Raw genomic sequence first — 14,744 nt, 5'->3', positions numbered from 1 at the left:
TTTTTTAAATTTGCTTACTTTATTTTTCTTTAAATTTTCTGCTCACTAAATGATTAAAACATTCAATTACATTTTATGTGATTGACTACAATTTTATTAAAATTTCTATAGAATTCCATAACTGAAAAATTCAATACATACCATGTATGTATTTATATATATGAAAGTGTGTAAGTTATATATATACATCATTTATGTTTTCAATAGATTTAAGTGGTATAATCAATAATATTAATATTAATTGAGCTAAAAAATTAGTCTCCATAAATTTACTTTAAACTTTACTTTTAGTTTTAGTTTAATTGCAATTAAAGTACTTCGAAAATTGTCAAAACTACAAAATATGTTTGCATGTAGAAGTGTAAAATTATTTTGTAGAAACCACAGCATTTAGTATCAATACAATTTTAGTAGAGCTAGTAAAGACTGGAAAGGGCACTAAGTGTGATGATTAGATATTTTAAATCAAAAAACATCACATTTTATTATAAAGAGTTTCGCTTAGAATAGTGGCCCAGTTAGACCTTTAAAAGTTGAGAGATACAATAGTATACATGGGTAAATATTGCTGTAGGTATAGGATATTTCTTTGAATATATGTATGTATATATATATGAACAAGTTTTCTAGTACGAAAGTTTGTAATTGATCAGAAAGGTGTATAGATATAAAAAAGTTAATGTGAAGATTTTTTAAAAACGCCACTAAAGTGACAATAAAAGTGTTTTGAGAAAGGGAACTTACTTGTTAGTTTCGAGACGAAAGAGTGCAGAGAGGAGAAAGTTTTTGTTTTTCCAAAAAAAACAAAAGAAGTTAACGAATAAGTAATGCTTTGCAAATCACAATGTGCAAAAATTGTAAAATATATGCTTATCTATATATATATTGCAAATGCAGGATAAATGGTGCTTTCATGATTCGTATTCATCACATAAAAAGGGGTGTCTCAGAAAGGCTACGCTGAAAAGTTGGGTAACGCGCTAACAACAACTACAGTGACAAATATGTATATATTTTCGCCCTACAGTTTTACACACACAACATGAAATTTTATGTACTTTTTTGTTTTTGTTGTCAAATATTTGTTCGTATTTTGCATGAGGAAGCTAATTTTTGATGATTTTTGCTTTTTGGAAGTATTGCAAATAAAATCACTGCTTTTTTTCTGTTGCGCGTTTCACACATTTTATCCTGCTTACTTGATTGCTTCCTTTGCGCCTAATGCTTATAATAATTCGATCCATATCGCAAGTAAATAACAATAAAAAATATTAATAAATGAATAAGAAACCAATTGAAATGCCACATTTCCTTAAATGCACTTGCGCAAATCGTTTCGCGTAACTTATACGCCATCGCCCGCATCCACACTTCATGATAAACTATTCGCATCGCGCAGTTGATAGCACGCCAACAGATTACTCGGCGCTGTATTGAGCAAACCTAAGCGTTGTTTTTGTTTGCGCTGCTCAGTCATGTGATCCTTCAGCTCGTGCAGCTGCTGTGACAAGTTGGTGATGAGCAATTGCGTTTCCAGCAATTGCGCCTGCATGCTGCGTAGCTCAATTTGTTCGCCGTCCGCGTCCACAGCGGCCAAAGACATGGCGCGCAATCGTGGGAACCAGTCCAGAATGCCGGCTTTCACCATGGCGTATACGTAACTTTCGGGTCCGGTGAATTCTGTGGGATCCTTCACTTTAACCAAAACTATGAAGTACAAATAGTGCCACATATTGTGTTCACTCTTGATATGCTCCTCAAAACTGACCGTTTTGTTGTCGAATGCCGAACGATTTAGGCCACAAATGAAGCAGGTGTTCTTGAGAATGAGCTCTTTTTGCTGCTTTTCACTTCTCAGATCGGCAAAGGTGTCAATGATGACACCAAAAATCAAGTTCAACACAATAATGATGACAATGAAGAAGAAGAGTAGATCGTATATGACACGTGCAGCGAAAAGGCTCTCCTGTTGAAAAAAAACATTGCAAGAGAGAAAAGGGCATTGAGTGATATACATATGTAACATTACGCGGGCAAGCTTCGGTTCACCAAAAGGCCTAATATCAAACTTTACACTTTTAAAACCAATTTTATAGTACATTTCATTCATTATTCCCTACACTCACCTTGCTCGATGGTGCGCGTAGTATATCTCCAATACCGCCACCATTTCGTAAACCTTGATTCAGTGTCGTTACGATGCACATCACCAAAGAATCACAAGAACGTTCCTTTGTTTCTCCTCCGCAACCACCATTGCCATCAGCAGTTGCTGCGCTCGTAGAACCAGCAACGTTGGCATGCGCTCCAGCGCCATTATCAGCGCCAGAAAAGGCATCCTTCCCAAAAGTATCCGGCGCGCTGCAAGTGTCTCCCCCTCCATTCGCTGGCAATGATATTGTGATATCCGCAAGCGAAGGCGTCACCGTCGTTTCTGTTTCATCGGTGTCTACTTCGACAAGGAAGTCGTCCTTAAAGAACATATAGCCGATGATGGAAAAGAGATAAACCAAAATCAATGCCAATACAGCAGTCAACACAATCGAGCGACCATTGCGTGTCACGGAGCGTATGACATTGACCAGGGTCTCCTCGCGATAGACGACATCAAAGAGCTGAAGACATGGACAAAATTTCATTTTATATTTATGTATGTATGTATGTATATTAGACCGTACCGGAAAAAAATTTCGCGGTACACCCCTGAGGCTAAAGTATTTTTGCAAGGCAATTATTTTTTTTTTTTTTGCCGAACGTATGCAGGGGTCGCCTTTTTAAATTGTTCGTCATATCTTCGACGTCTATGTAAAAAGGTGATCCTATCTTGGGGAAAAAATGCTCGAAATTGCCTTCAAAAATATTTTAGACCAGGGGGTACGGCGAACTTCTTTTATTTGCCTGTACGGTGGTACGGTCTAATGTAAATATGAAAATCTGCGCAGTGGTTGCGCCCACGAACCAGCAGTGAGTAGAAGAAGGGATGGAAAATCAGTCCACAAAAGCAGAAGATGATATAAATGCAGTGGTAGAGCAGTTGCATGTCCGTGATAATTTTGAAGAAATTCTTCTCCAAGGTACCGTTATTGCCCATAATGCTCACAATATGTACGCTTTTCAAAGTGACCTGGTTGTGGAGGGGAGAAAAAATTGTTTGTGTTTCAGGCTCAAATTGGTTTTGGTTGTTTGATTTTTCACTTACAGTCACAACTCCAAGCAGACAAAGCGTTGACTCCGGCCCAATTAGAAATATCGAACGTAGTATCACCGAACCAATTAAAGTACGTATACCCGACTCGCGCGGTAGCGTTACAACAATAGCCAGAGAGAATAGCAGAATTGCCCAAAAGAGTAAGGATATATGAGAACTGAGCTCTGTAAAAAAAAAATCAGATTGAGATAAGTTCGAAAGCTGTAAGTTATAAGGATTTACTTACCCGGCACAGTGTTGTCAAAGGGATAAAAGAAAGCAACAATTAGATTAATAACAACGACACAATTGAAGAGTATATTGCTCCACAGCGACATGTAACTACTGACCCAGAATAGGAAGGGCTGACCTGCCAGTCATAATCTGATTTTAAGCGACGTTCGTTTAGAAAGTTCCATTTTTATTTTACTTACCTCTCAACTTCTTCTGCCATTTCATTTCATTAAACATCTCCTCGGCTTTGTCGAAGAAATCGGCCACCTTTGAGCCCTGATCGTCACGTTCTGCTGTGTTTAAAATCTTGATTTTAGTGTCTGTGGTCAAGTACTCGCATATTTCGGGTATCGGAAATACTATCTGCTCCAAAGTGCGATCATTACGTACGATCTTTGTACATGAAATACAAAAAAAAAAAACAACAACGGTAAAATTAACAACCCAAAACTCTAACTTCTCACTCACTTCAATTTGCGCTGTGTGTGTTGCGTAGTACATTAGCGCCTGACTCACTTTGGCATCAAAGTTGGCCGCTTGTGGATCTTCACAGGCCTTGAGCAGCGCTGCCAGTTCCTTGTTGTGCTGCGCCAGCTGGTGGCAAAGTATGTAGATGTTGTGACCCACCTCGCGTGGACTCACCGACACATCGTCATCTGCATCCGCATCGCCTTCGTCGTGATCATCACTTTCGTCGATCATTTCCTCTTGATGGTATGCCTTGCAGGCAACCTCCACCAGCTGTTTCGGATTCATATTGTACAAAATGCGTTCGGCATTCTCGCTGTCGCCGCGACTCTCCATAATAGCCAACAGCAATTTCGAGGCATTGTTCTTCAGCTCTAAAACGAGATCCATGCGATTTTCACCCAGCGGATTGATGTTGTTTAATATGAGCGCCGTTATAATGTCGAGCCCATTGGATTCGTGTGTCGCTATGCAATTTTGATTCTCATGGCATGGCCCTTGACAATATTCGGTAAGCGTTTCCAAGGTTTGATTTATAAGTGCCACATTGTTTTCGTTGATGTAGAGACCAAGCAGGCCCAGTCCACCTGTGGTCGAGCCACAAATGCAATCCAGAAACATCAACGTTTCGGAGACGAGATTATAGTTAGTCTTATTGTTTTGATTTCGTAGCAAATTCTGCAGATCGGGATTGTGATTCTCACAAAGCAATTGCAAGAACCTCAGTATCGGTTGCATCACCAATACTTTATTCGAAATCTTATGCCGATCCTCCTTGCTGTCCTTGTGTTTCTCCAACTTTTCGGCGAGTATGTCTTCCAACGGGCTATTAATGCTAATTGCAGAATTTTCATCACCCGGATGAATGCTGCGCGCATTGCCATAAGCGCGCGCTGTCGCCAAGCCTGCATTATGCAGCTCCTTCTTCAGCTCGTCGGTGATGACGACGCCATTGCTCTTCACACCATGCTTGCGTGCTATTTTGTCCAGCTCCAGATTGGCATCCTGCTTGTTTTCGTGCGCCTTCGCGGCAATGTCTGTGGTGTTTACCGTAACCGTGGACTTTATCTCTTGCTGTGAGTCTTTCATCTTTTCGAAGAAAACCTTGTAGAAAGCTTGATTGAAGTCGCCGCTTAAAAATTTTTGATACATGCCCTTCTGTATGATAGGATTGCCACCTTCAAGCAGCGCAATGCCCAGCTCGACGGCCTCCACGAAGATCGAGGGCGAGTGTACAGATTTTATGACAAGTTCAATGACCAGATCGGATGCGCCCTCGCGATCTAAGTGATTTTGAACCTCGTGTAGAGTTTTGCCGGCGCGTTGGAGATACTTGGCGCCAGGGCCATGTGTTACCAAATAAACGCGCTTCTGTTGCTCCAGAGCGCTACCATCGCTAGCATCCGGCTTGCCTGTAAAGGTAAAAACAGGGACACTCCTCTCGATTCATTTATTTAACTTTAATCTTAACCGGATGTGTAGCACTCTCAATATTAGTATGGGAGGAGGCGAGATAGAGAGAGAGAGAGAGAGAGAGAAAAAGAGGGGGAGAAAGAGGGCAGAAGAGAGACGCACTTCTGTTGCATCTCAAGTGTCACATTTGGCCGTGGCGATGTTATAACTCACTAGTACCGATAAAATATTAAAAAATCATTTAAAATGTTTTGGTCTCACCTTCGATTGCCTTTGGTCCCACTCCACCAATGCCGCCACTGCTGCTTTCACTGCTTCCTCCTTTGATACCAATGCCAACTCCGCCGCCAATACCGCTTATAATTCCACCACTTCCACCGCCCCCCTTACGATCAAAGTACCTCATTAATAAAGTGTTGCGCAATGCATCGCCTTTCTCGCCGTAATTCACATCGATTGCCATCATTTCGCGCAGTGTACGCAACACCTTCACGCACAGTTTTTCCTCCTTCTCCTCCAGCAGCTTCTCAGTATGTTTGATTAGCTTTCTAATAAAGCCACCGCTCTCGCAACGCTTGCGCGCCTCGGTACCAGGCGGAAAGAGTAACTCCGATCTATACAGAATGTCAACCAACAACGACAACTCCGCCTCCACCACCGGCTTCAGTTGATCTTCCAACAGCGAGACAATATCTTGCAAGCCCTCTATGATCGATCGGTCCAAACGCATTAAATTTGCCGAGAGCTGTGTTTCATATTTTGGCTGCTTCGAGGCCAATAGCCATTTGGTGGTCTGACGCGTTAGCAAGGCTGTTTTGCTAGACATCGACACCACCTGCTGCTCCAGATCGAGCGGTATCGCAATGTTGCGTGTCTTCGCCGATTCAGCCAACGTACGAACGCAGTTCTCGACATTAAAGCGATCGGCCAGTGACAGCCACTTGCACTGCGACAGGCGATAGGTGGCTTGCAGTATCTGAACGAAAATCATCTGACGCGTTTGCACGATGGTGCTTTGATCGGAGAAGGGGCTGGAGAAGAAGGTATTCAATACATTCGTTACACCACTAAGCACATAATTAAGTAGGGTTTTATCGGCATTGGCGCCGATGGCAATCAGCTGATTGATGTCGACCAAAAACGATTTCTCGAACAAATTCCACATATGGCTCGACGAGTAGATCTCCTTCACCTCCACCTCGGTGTCGATGTAACAATGATTAAGGAAATCAACATAGGCCTCTTTAACCTCGGGTATGCAAGCAGGATTACAAATAATGGTCACTATATCGTCCAGTGAGAGCAAATTATTGCACTTGATTTCGGTGTACACATTCTTGCCCATGGTACAGCAAGCCAGCAGCTTAACCAGTTCCACATGGTAACGCAGTTGACTAGTATCGCTTAGTGGCGACTTTTCACTCTGCATCATCGCGACAAACTGATTGAAGGAGGTCTTATCGTTGTAGAAGACGAGCACATCCTCGCCGGCATTAATCAATTCCTGCATGACCATATCCTGACACTTGCGTATAAATTGATTTTCAGCTTTGACAATCGTTTGAAGAAATTGCAAGTAGACAACGTGTCGGCCATGGATCTCAATGCAATGTACGAAATGCTGTACGACTTTGTCGGTAACTTCGTTGCAGAGAGCGAGATTGTCTTTGAAGATGGCGCAAACGGTCTTGGCCTCCAAGATCTGGCATAAGAAAGGGATATGGAATCATGTGATTTGAATAAGAAGTATTAAAAAAAGATCGTCAATTAAATGGAAACATCAGTGTAGTGTTAATACTATTTACTATTGTACTTTGTTCATTTTTGTACTTTGTTATTTTTGAAATTATTGAATTAAGTTCTTTTTCAATTTATGTAAATCAAAAAGAAAATTTTTGATTACTTCAGAATTTTTTCTTCTTTGAAATTTAAAATACGTTAAATTAAAAATAAGTTTATATAAAAATAAAATTTCTTTAAAAATACATTTCTATAATTAAATATGCTACAATCAGGAATGTGCCAATTTATTGACCTACTTACCCCCGGATTCAGGAACAAGTCTAACTGATTATGCAGCAAAACTTGATTTTGCTGATTCCCCAAGCAGAAGTTCTGCAGAAACTCATGCGCTAAGCACATCAATTCCTTCATCAGCACATCGTCTTTCTCATCATAGGGATTCTGCAGCAGATCAAGAATAACAGTGTGTACGCCAACGTTGCGTAGTAGACGTTGCTCGTGTTTGCGTGGCTTCACGATAGGGCCTTGCGTGCGAAAGAGGTATAATATAATAAAAAATTTGCGATTTAGAATAGATATAAATATAAAAAAATTAACCCAAATTTATGTAATTTTCCAGATTATGCAAGGAGGGGCAGAAAATATCGACAAAATATGGGTTTCCATAAATTTTGTGTAGTACTTAAAATTTCACTCCAAACAATAAATACACAGTTAATTATTCACCAACATACCAGAGGTGACGCAGAATTTATTCATGCGTATAAGTATCTCCTTAACTTTTTTGTACTCATTGAGTTGCTCGTTAGAGAGTGAGGCGCGATATTCATTACTCAAGTTGGAGACATCGATGGCTGGGTCAGACGAACGTTCAGCGGCTGTAGTGTGATGAAATAAAACATTATTAATTAATTAATTTTGATTAGGATAATGGAAGTGCTGGCACATACTTGCATTAAACTCATCAGTTGTTTTTGGCTTGTAGACCCAGAGCTCGGACTTTTCAACGCTTTGGCGCAAAATATCCAAATCGGACTTAATTTGCTTATATGACTCTACATCGCTGTCGGATACGAGTAATTGCACCTGTAAACAGAGTGGAATTTTAATGTTTCCTATTTTAAATAGTTTACAAAATTTCATTAAAAAAAATCCAAAAAAAAACTGTTAGTACTAACGATATGATCCCCGTTTGGCTAGCACACGGATAGGTTAGGTTTGTGGAGGGATTACGGGTATAGTAATGAGCAGGCAGTAAATTATAAGGCGTGGTATAAATTCAAAAGAAAAATTGAGGTTAGTAAATAAATTAAAATATGTATGTACATTAGTTCATAAATACAAATTTAACAATTTCAACACCAAACACAAATCACAAAATGCACTTTTTCATTGCATCACCACTTACCTGCCTGAAAGCTTGTAACACCTCTTGCCGCTGACTAAAATGTCTGAATAGTAAGTGCAGCGCGCCTGATACCAACGGCGGATAATCGTGCATGATGAGATGCAGCAGCACGCGCAGGAATGTGCGACCACCCTGCCCATCCAAATCCAAATTCGTCGCATCGCCACTGTCACAATCGAAAATGTCCTCAGCCTGCACACCTATTGACTCCAAATCGATATTCCGCTGACGTGCACTGAGCGCAGCAGCAGCTGTGGCTGCGGCTTCCATTAGCGCTGCATCTTTGGCACTTGTCTCAACGCCGCTAATATTGCCATCCCCAGCAGCACCGCCATCAGTTGTGTGTGCCGCCGCAGCTTGTGCCGCCGCGACTGCTGCTGCAGCCGCACTTAGCTCGGTCTCATCAAATTCGCGTTTGAATATCGATAGGAGGCAACTGATTCTATAATCCAAACGTACGTCCAGTATGAATTGTAGAATCTCGATTATCTTCAATTTAGTATCCATGACCAGTGGATACTCTTTCAGCATTTGGGACACGGACTTGCGATGTTGCAGTGCTAGCGATGCAGGTGAGGCGATCGCTTGACCGACAGAGCCGAGTGCTAGCGAAGTCATTACGGTGTTCATGTCACCGATCGAGCGAAGTACGCCACCTTCGGCTGTTTAAGGAGACAGCGACAGAGGTTAGTTAGAGTTGTGTTAGTTTGGGCAAAGATTTAACAAATTAAGAAAAGGAGTAAATAGCTTGGCAAAAAACACTTTATAGTAATAGCTGTTGTTACTTTCTTAGGAAACGTTTCGGAAACTTACCCGCTTCCTCTTCTTGTGCCGCTTTTTAATCAAATTAACAATAATTTAAATTGTAACACGAAAGCAAAAGCCGCAGTTGAAATTCAACAAAAATAAAAGCCAACATTTTAAACAGAGGCAATAAAGAAACCAATAAATAATTCGAAAAGAAAGTAACATACGATTTCGAATATTAAATTCAAGCAGTTAAGAAATCAATGTAAATATTTCGCTAAATGTAACCCAGTAGAAAGATACACTCTTTTCTTGCACAACTTACAATCAATGTCCGTGTTTACGAAACGTCCCGGTGCCCCACCATCCATGGCGGTCTCTGATACGCAGTCCAAAATGCAGAGCAGTGTTTTGGTTAAGCGCAGCAAATCGCTGAAGCTATAGAAGCCAAAGTAAATGAGATCACGTGCCAGCTTAACCACCTGCAAGTATGTAGGGTGTTTTTATTGCGAACGAAAAGTGTGAGCTTTGAAAGCCATACCTCAAATGTCAACTTATTTTGCTCCTGATCGGTGAATAGCCATACCTTAGTGGCCACATTGCAGAGATAGTTTTCTACAAATGCGATTGTGGTGTTGAATTTGGCACGCACAGCTTCTTTGTTGTGGTCGGGTTGTTGATTTTTGCCATCGTAGCTGCAAAGTGATTGATATTTGTTGAGAAATGGTGATTCAAAACATTAAACTAAAAAACGAATATATTTGCATTCTTTTGCTCATAATCACACTCACTCTAATATCGACATCTTAGATGGTATTTCGCTCCAGAGGCGCGCATATTTCACCGGCGTCACTGGCTCCTGTGGATCGCGATCGACATGCAAATGTAGCATTAGACGACAGAAAGAGGCGCGCAACTCATATGGCATTGTCTCATCGGACATGCATCTGAAAAATACGAAAACAATAAAATGAACGTATGGAGGAGGCTATAAATCTCACAAACAGTGCACATTGGCACATGTAGCATACTTAAGAATCAAATCGATATCCAAATGTGGCGATAAGATATTCAAGGCCAAATATTGACGATTCAAACACATGTTCGAAAACAAATTCAATTGGTGACGATAGTAATTGAGTATGGCGGCCTCCTCCTCCTTGCCTTGAGCAGCGCAGTCAGCCAAATCGCCCATTGAACGAGAGTTCTATCAATTCAAAAAATAAATAAAATAAAATGAAATAACGAAATCAATGAACGACTTAAGCATTCCAACTTACCGGCTGGCCGCGCCACTTCAAATGTATTTCATATTTCTCCTCGATTTCGGGCGCATCATTTAGACTCGTGGTGTCCCAGCTGGTGGTTGTGGTCGAATTCGAGATCAAATCGGACCGCTCATCATCGTCCAACACCTCTGTCAGCGTGCCAAGCGAATATGAATCATCCGCAGCATTGCGGAAGCCATCGTTAACGGGCGTTTTGAAGTGCTTAATTTGCGTTTCGATAAGTATGTCCGAGTTCTTTGAGCTGAGTACACTTTTACAAATTAGCTCCTGTGTCACAGCAATCGCCTTGCGATTCGAAACACACAAATCGGAGAGATAGTCGAGAAAGCGCGAGTCCCAGTTGTGCATATTCTTGCGTACTAGACCCACAAAAGTCTCGATCTCTGCGGCTGTTATGTGCTTCTCGAGCAGTTTGCGATTGTTATGCAACAGAGCGGTGATAGTGTCCTCGGCGAGGATGTCATAGCCAATTTGCTTTTGCATGAGACCAAAATGCTTGGCGATATACTCCTGAAAAAAAAAAGAAAGATCGAGAGAGCGAGAGGGACCATAACGTAGGGTTACACTAAAATGCCATTAACTATTTAGTTAGCTCACCTGATTCTTTCGATAGTCCTGCTGCGATAGACGCAATATGCGATAGCATAAGCGGAATATATTTTTATATGGACTGTTTTTCGGGTCGCTCAGTTCATCGAGCCGCAAAAAGGGCGCTTCACCGCCGGGATTCTCCTGAAATGGGCCCTGCAGTATTTTGAACAGCTGCTTTAGTATATATTGCTCGCGCAACAGCTTTTGACGATCTCGTATCGGATTCTTAATTGTCAATTCCAAAGCCTTCGCCTTGTTCTGCTCATTCTCCATGCCAGCAATAAAGAAAACTATGTCCTGCAACAAAGCAATCAACGAGCGGCGCTCATTTATCGAAATGCTGCCGTTCACCAGCTTACTCGTAACAGTATCCAGCACTTTGCAGGCATCGTTTGCGAAATCCAAATCACGCACCTCCACAGGCGAAACGGGTATGAGTGCAAATGCCTCTTTATCCTCTTTGATAGGCGAACAGCAAACCTACGTACAATAAAGTTGGAATAAATTGAGTTCAAGGTCTGCGCCAAATTGCATTGAAATTTAAATTGAATTGCTTTTGTCTACGCATGAGTGTGCGGTGCGTGTGCTTTTGCGTACCTTTGACATCACCGGCTTGTCATCGTCTATGTCGATGGGTATGGAGGTGGCGTGCACCCATGTGTTCGAGCACAAATGCCGTAAACGCACATAGCTCGATTGCGGCACAAGGCTGTCGGCGCGCGCCATCGTTGTGGGATCCAATTCGAACACCGATGCGATTTCCGTGGAGTATGGCACCGGCACAAGGCGATAGCGTTCACATTTGCTCTTCTCTGTGTTGATTGAATGAAAATAAATTTTAATGAAATAAAGAAATGCGTTGCTTATGTATAAAGGGGGCACCATCCTTCGAAGCTACACACCTGCCTCCTTCAGTGATGCATCCAGCCCACTGCCATCCAGCGAGTGTGTCAACGATGCGCTGCCTACCGATTCCAGCTCGGCAGCCAAGTAATAACCGGTGGCCAAATGTTTAAAACGATACAATGAATTCCAGTGACCGGCACCGCCGCGACACGAGTCATGCTGCACAACCTCCACCTCCCACAACGCTTTACTGCTGGTGGCTGCCGTCGCACTTGTACGTCCCGTTGTGCGCAAAAACACATGCTGTTGCTTTTTATACTCGTCCATGGTGAGGAATTTCTCCTGTTCGGCATGAAAGAGGCGCACAACATCGCCACCCTTAAGAATGTGCTCCTGGTTTTCTTTGTGCTCCATGAAGAGCGTAATTTTCCATGAAGTCGAGGAGTTTAGTACGTTCACCTCCTTGCAGCCAGGATTGTCGGGGAGTTCGTAGTTGGCAGCGACGTGCAAATTTTGTTGTTCAGCATTTACGGGATTCAAGATGACCTTGTCGCCAACAACAACATTATCGCCTGCGGAACGCAACTTATAGAAGGGCATTATGTAGAACCACGAACCCTCATTGCCATTGGCATCCAAGTAAACGCGCATTGCATTTTTCTCCAGCAGAGAGGGCAGTCGTTTGTTCATGGTCAGGTATTTGTTGGATTTGAGATGGAGCAGCTGTACGACGCTGCCATATTGAACAACGGTGCCCAGCAATTTTTTGTTTTCCGTATCATTTTGCTTCTTCTCGATTTCGGCAGCGTGCTGTACGAAAGAGGCGCAATGGAAGATAAAAGCGAAAAATGCAGGGGAAGTTAATTGACTATCCGCCCACGAGTCGCTTGAGAAATTTCAATATTCTCAAAGATGCATTGTGCGGCACGATGTGCTTGGACTTGGCCAATAAAAAATATGAGTGGGGTAGTTGCATAAATAACTTTCTTTCATCTTATCCTATCCCCAAGTTTAGCGCTGATGTGAAAAATACATACCTTCCTTATCTCCAACTTATCCCCTTCTCTCTCAGATTGCACCAGAAGAAACTATATGGACCAGACCTGCTAACTATACGAGTACAAATAGATGCGTTTCTTCTCAAAGTTTCCGTCTAATGTAACTTAACAAAATTTTAGAAGCAAATTAATTGAAAACTTGTTCAAACAAGTACAAAAATTCGAGTTATAATTTAGCACGAACGATTATCCAGTCTGCATTAGGAAATCGGCTAGTCTATCAGCCGTTGTCGTCAAGCTCAACTAACGATAGACTCAGAAATCGTGCTGTTTCGAGTTTACTGAAGTATTCAGACCCTAATTGTTCGTCTCGCAGTTGACGCTATTCGTCTACTGGTCTGGGTGGTCTTTTGGTCCTAACACGGCATTCGTGGAGCCAGAGTCTCTGAAGTAGGTAATGAATTCCCTCTGTCGGGCTTGTGAGTTCTTGGAGATTACTTGACGTATCTGGCTCTGCTTCCAGCAAGTGTCTGTTCGAATGCGCCCTGCAGTGATGGTCGGGCGACAATGGTAACCACTAAAATTTTCGGGTTTTTGGCTCTAGGAATTGGTGAGCCATTTATGTGAATGTCTAATTGCAGCTTGACCTCTTTCATAAAAGTGGTAAAGAAGACCGCCGTGGATATTATAGGAGATAGGGTTAGGCTCCGTGCAGGCAATTGTTAGCGTAAAAAATCAGGGAAACACCGCCTCCGGTGGCCTGTGGGAACCCTTTTTCCGACTCTCAGGTAATTCGCCGTCCACCGTTTTAATCCCTGCGGCAGATAGAATGTCTCAATGTCTGGAATACAAGACAGTGTCGAATACCTTTGACAAGTCCAGCGCTGACCGGACAGGATGGTTACGGTTAAGGCCGCAAGTTTCCTGCGTGCTTATTGCGTTAAGTAGTGTGGTAGTGATGTCCACTCTACGGTAGCCATGCTGATGCTTTGTTGGGGTTAGATAACAAGCGCAGTACGGTATTAGCAAGGCCTCAAGCATATTTAGCCTTGGGGAAATAAGACTCAACTATGTTATTGGGGATGCCCGGCTTAAATAGTGGGACCACCCTTCTTGACTTATGTAAATCGAGAACGTTCGGACCTATGGCTTTTGAGGCTTTCGCTTCCCGATGTCTACCTGAATTTCACCCTTGGTGAAAGAAAGTGGCGCAGTATGCACAGCGCTCTGATCATTCGACGCTTGACCTTACTATTCTGTCTTCTGTATCTTCTATAACAGACTCTATAGAGGAAAATAATAAATTTAAAACCTACCAGCCTAGGGCGTAGTTTCATTTCTGATCAGAAACCTACTAGCTTATTATTTAAACATATGAACGCACACTAGCTCAAATCGAAGTGGTCACTTGAGATTTTCAAATGTTATTATATAAATTTCGTATTAAGCTTCATACACAGCTGCATCTAAGATAATATTTAAACAATGCCATTACATATGCATACACCCTTATGTACATATGTACATACATACATACTTAAGTATATGTCTAAAGAAATTTATTATCTAAATAAGGTACTCACATGCAAACGCTTCAGCAAATTCGTGTCTGTGTTCGAGCTGGCAGACTGTTTGGCGGCTTTCCAGAATTGCTTCTGTGCAGAGTAACGATTCATAGGACAAACCTTGATGAGGCAATCTGTAGGGGTGGCAGAAAGCAATAAACGAATGAAATAAAGCAAACAAACAATACACGCGTGGCAAGCCAAGGAAATTGGAGATTAAATAGTTGTTAGTGGCAATCCAGCTAAGCAAAAAAA

General features: G+C 42.0%; 2 protein-coding genes across 2 annotated transcripts in view; one reads left to right on the top strand and one right to left on the bottom strand.

Annotated features, from left to right (window-relative positions):
* The window catches only part of LOC118737324 (glutamate [NMDA] receptor subunit 1), a gene marked incomplete in the record, with an annotated part of 48,348 nt that overhangs the window by 6,934 nt on the left and 26,670 nt on the right, over positions 1-14,744 (top strand).
* On the bottom strand, positions 799-14,623 carry LOC118737369 (inositol 1,4,5-trisphosphate receptor; the record flags this gene model as incomplete). The annotated part of the gene is given in 21 exon segments (XM_036467823.1): positions 799-1,966; positions 2,127-2,615; positions 2,960-3,124; positions 3,200-3,372; positions 3,435-3,557; positions 3,622-3,814; positions 3,890-5,301; positions 5,564-7,004; positions 7,346-7,569; positions 7,780-7,923; positions 7,996-8,131; positions 8,454-9,115; positions 9,526-9,682; positions 9,742-9,895; positions 9,992-10,147; positions 10,232-10,407; positions 10,481-10,999; positions 11,087-11,560; positions 11,678-11,892; positions 11,983-12,736; positions 14,508-14,623. Coding segments are annotated over 21 exon segments (8,477 nt in total), but the record flags the coding sequence as incomplete, so codon positions are not given.

This window comes from Rhagoletis pomonella, unplaced genomic scaffold (genome assembly GCF_013731165.1).
Source record: "Rhagoletis pomonella isolate Grant_MI unplaced genomic scaffold, Rhpom_1.0 Rhpom_scaffold_00001, whole genome shotgun sequence".
NCBI lineage: Eukaryota > Metazoa > Arthropoda > Insecta > Diptera > Tephritidae > Rhagoletis > Rhagoletis pomonella.
This window is presented reverse-complemented; position numbering and strand designations above follow the sequence as displayed.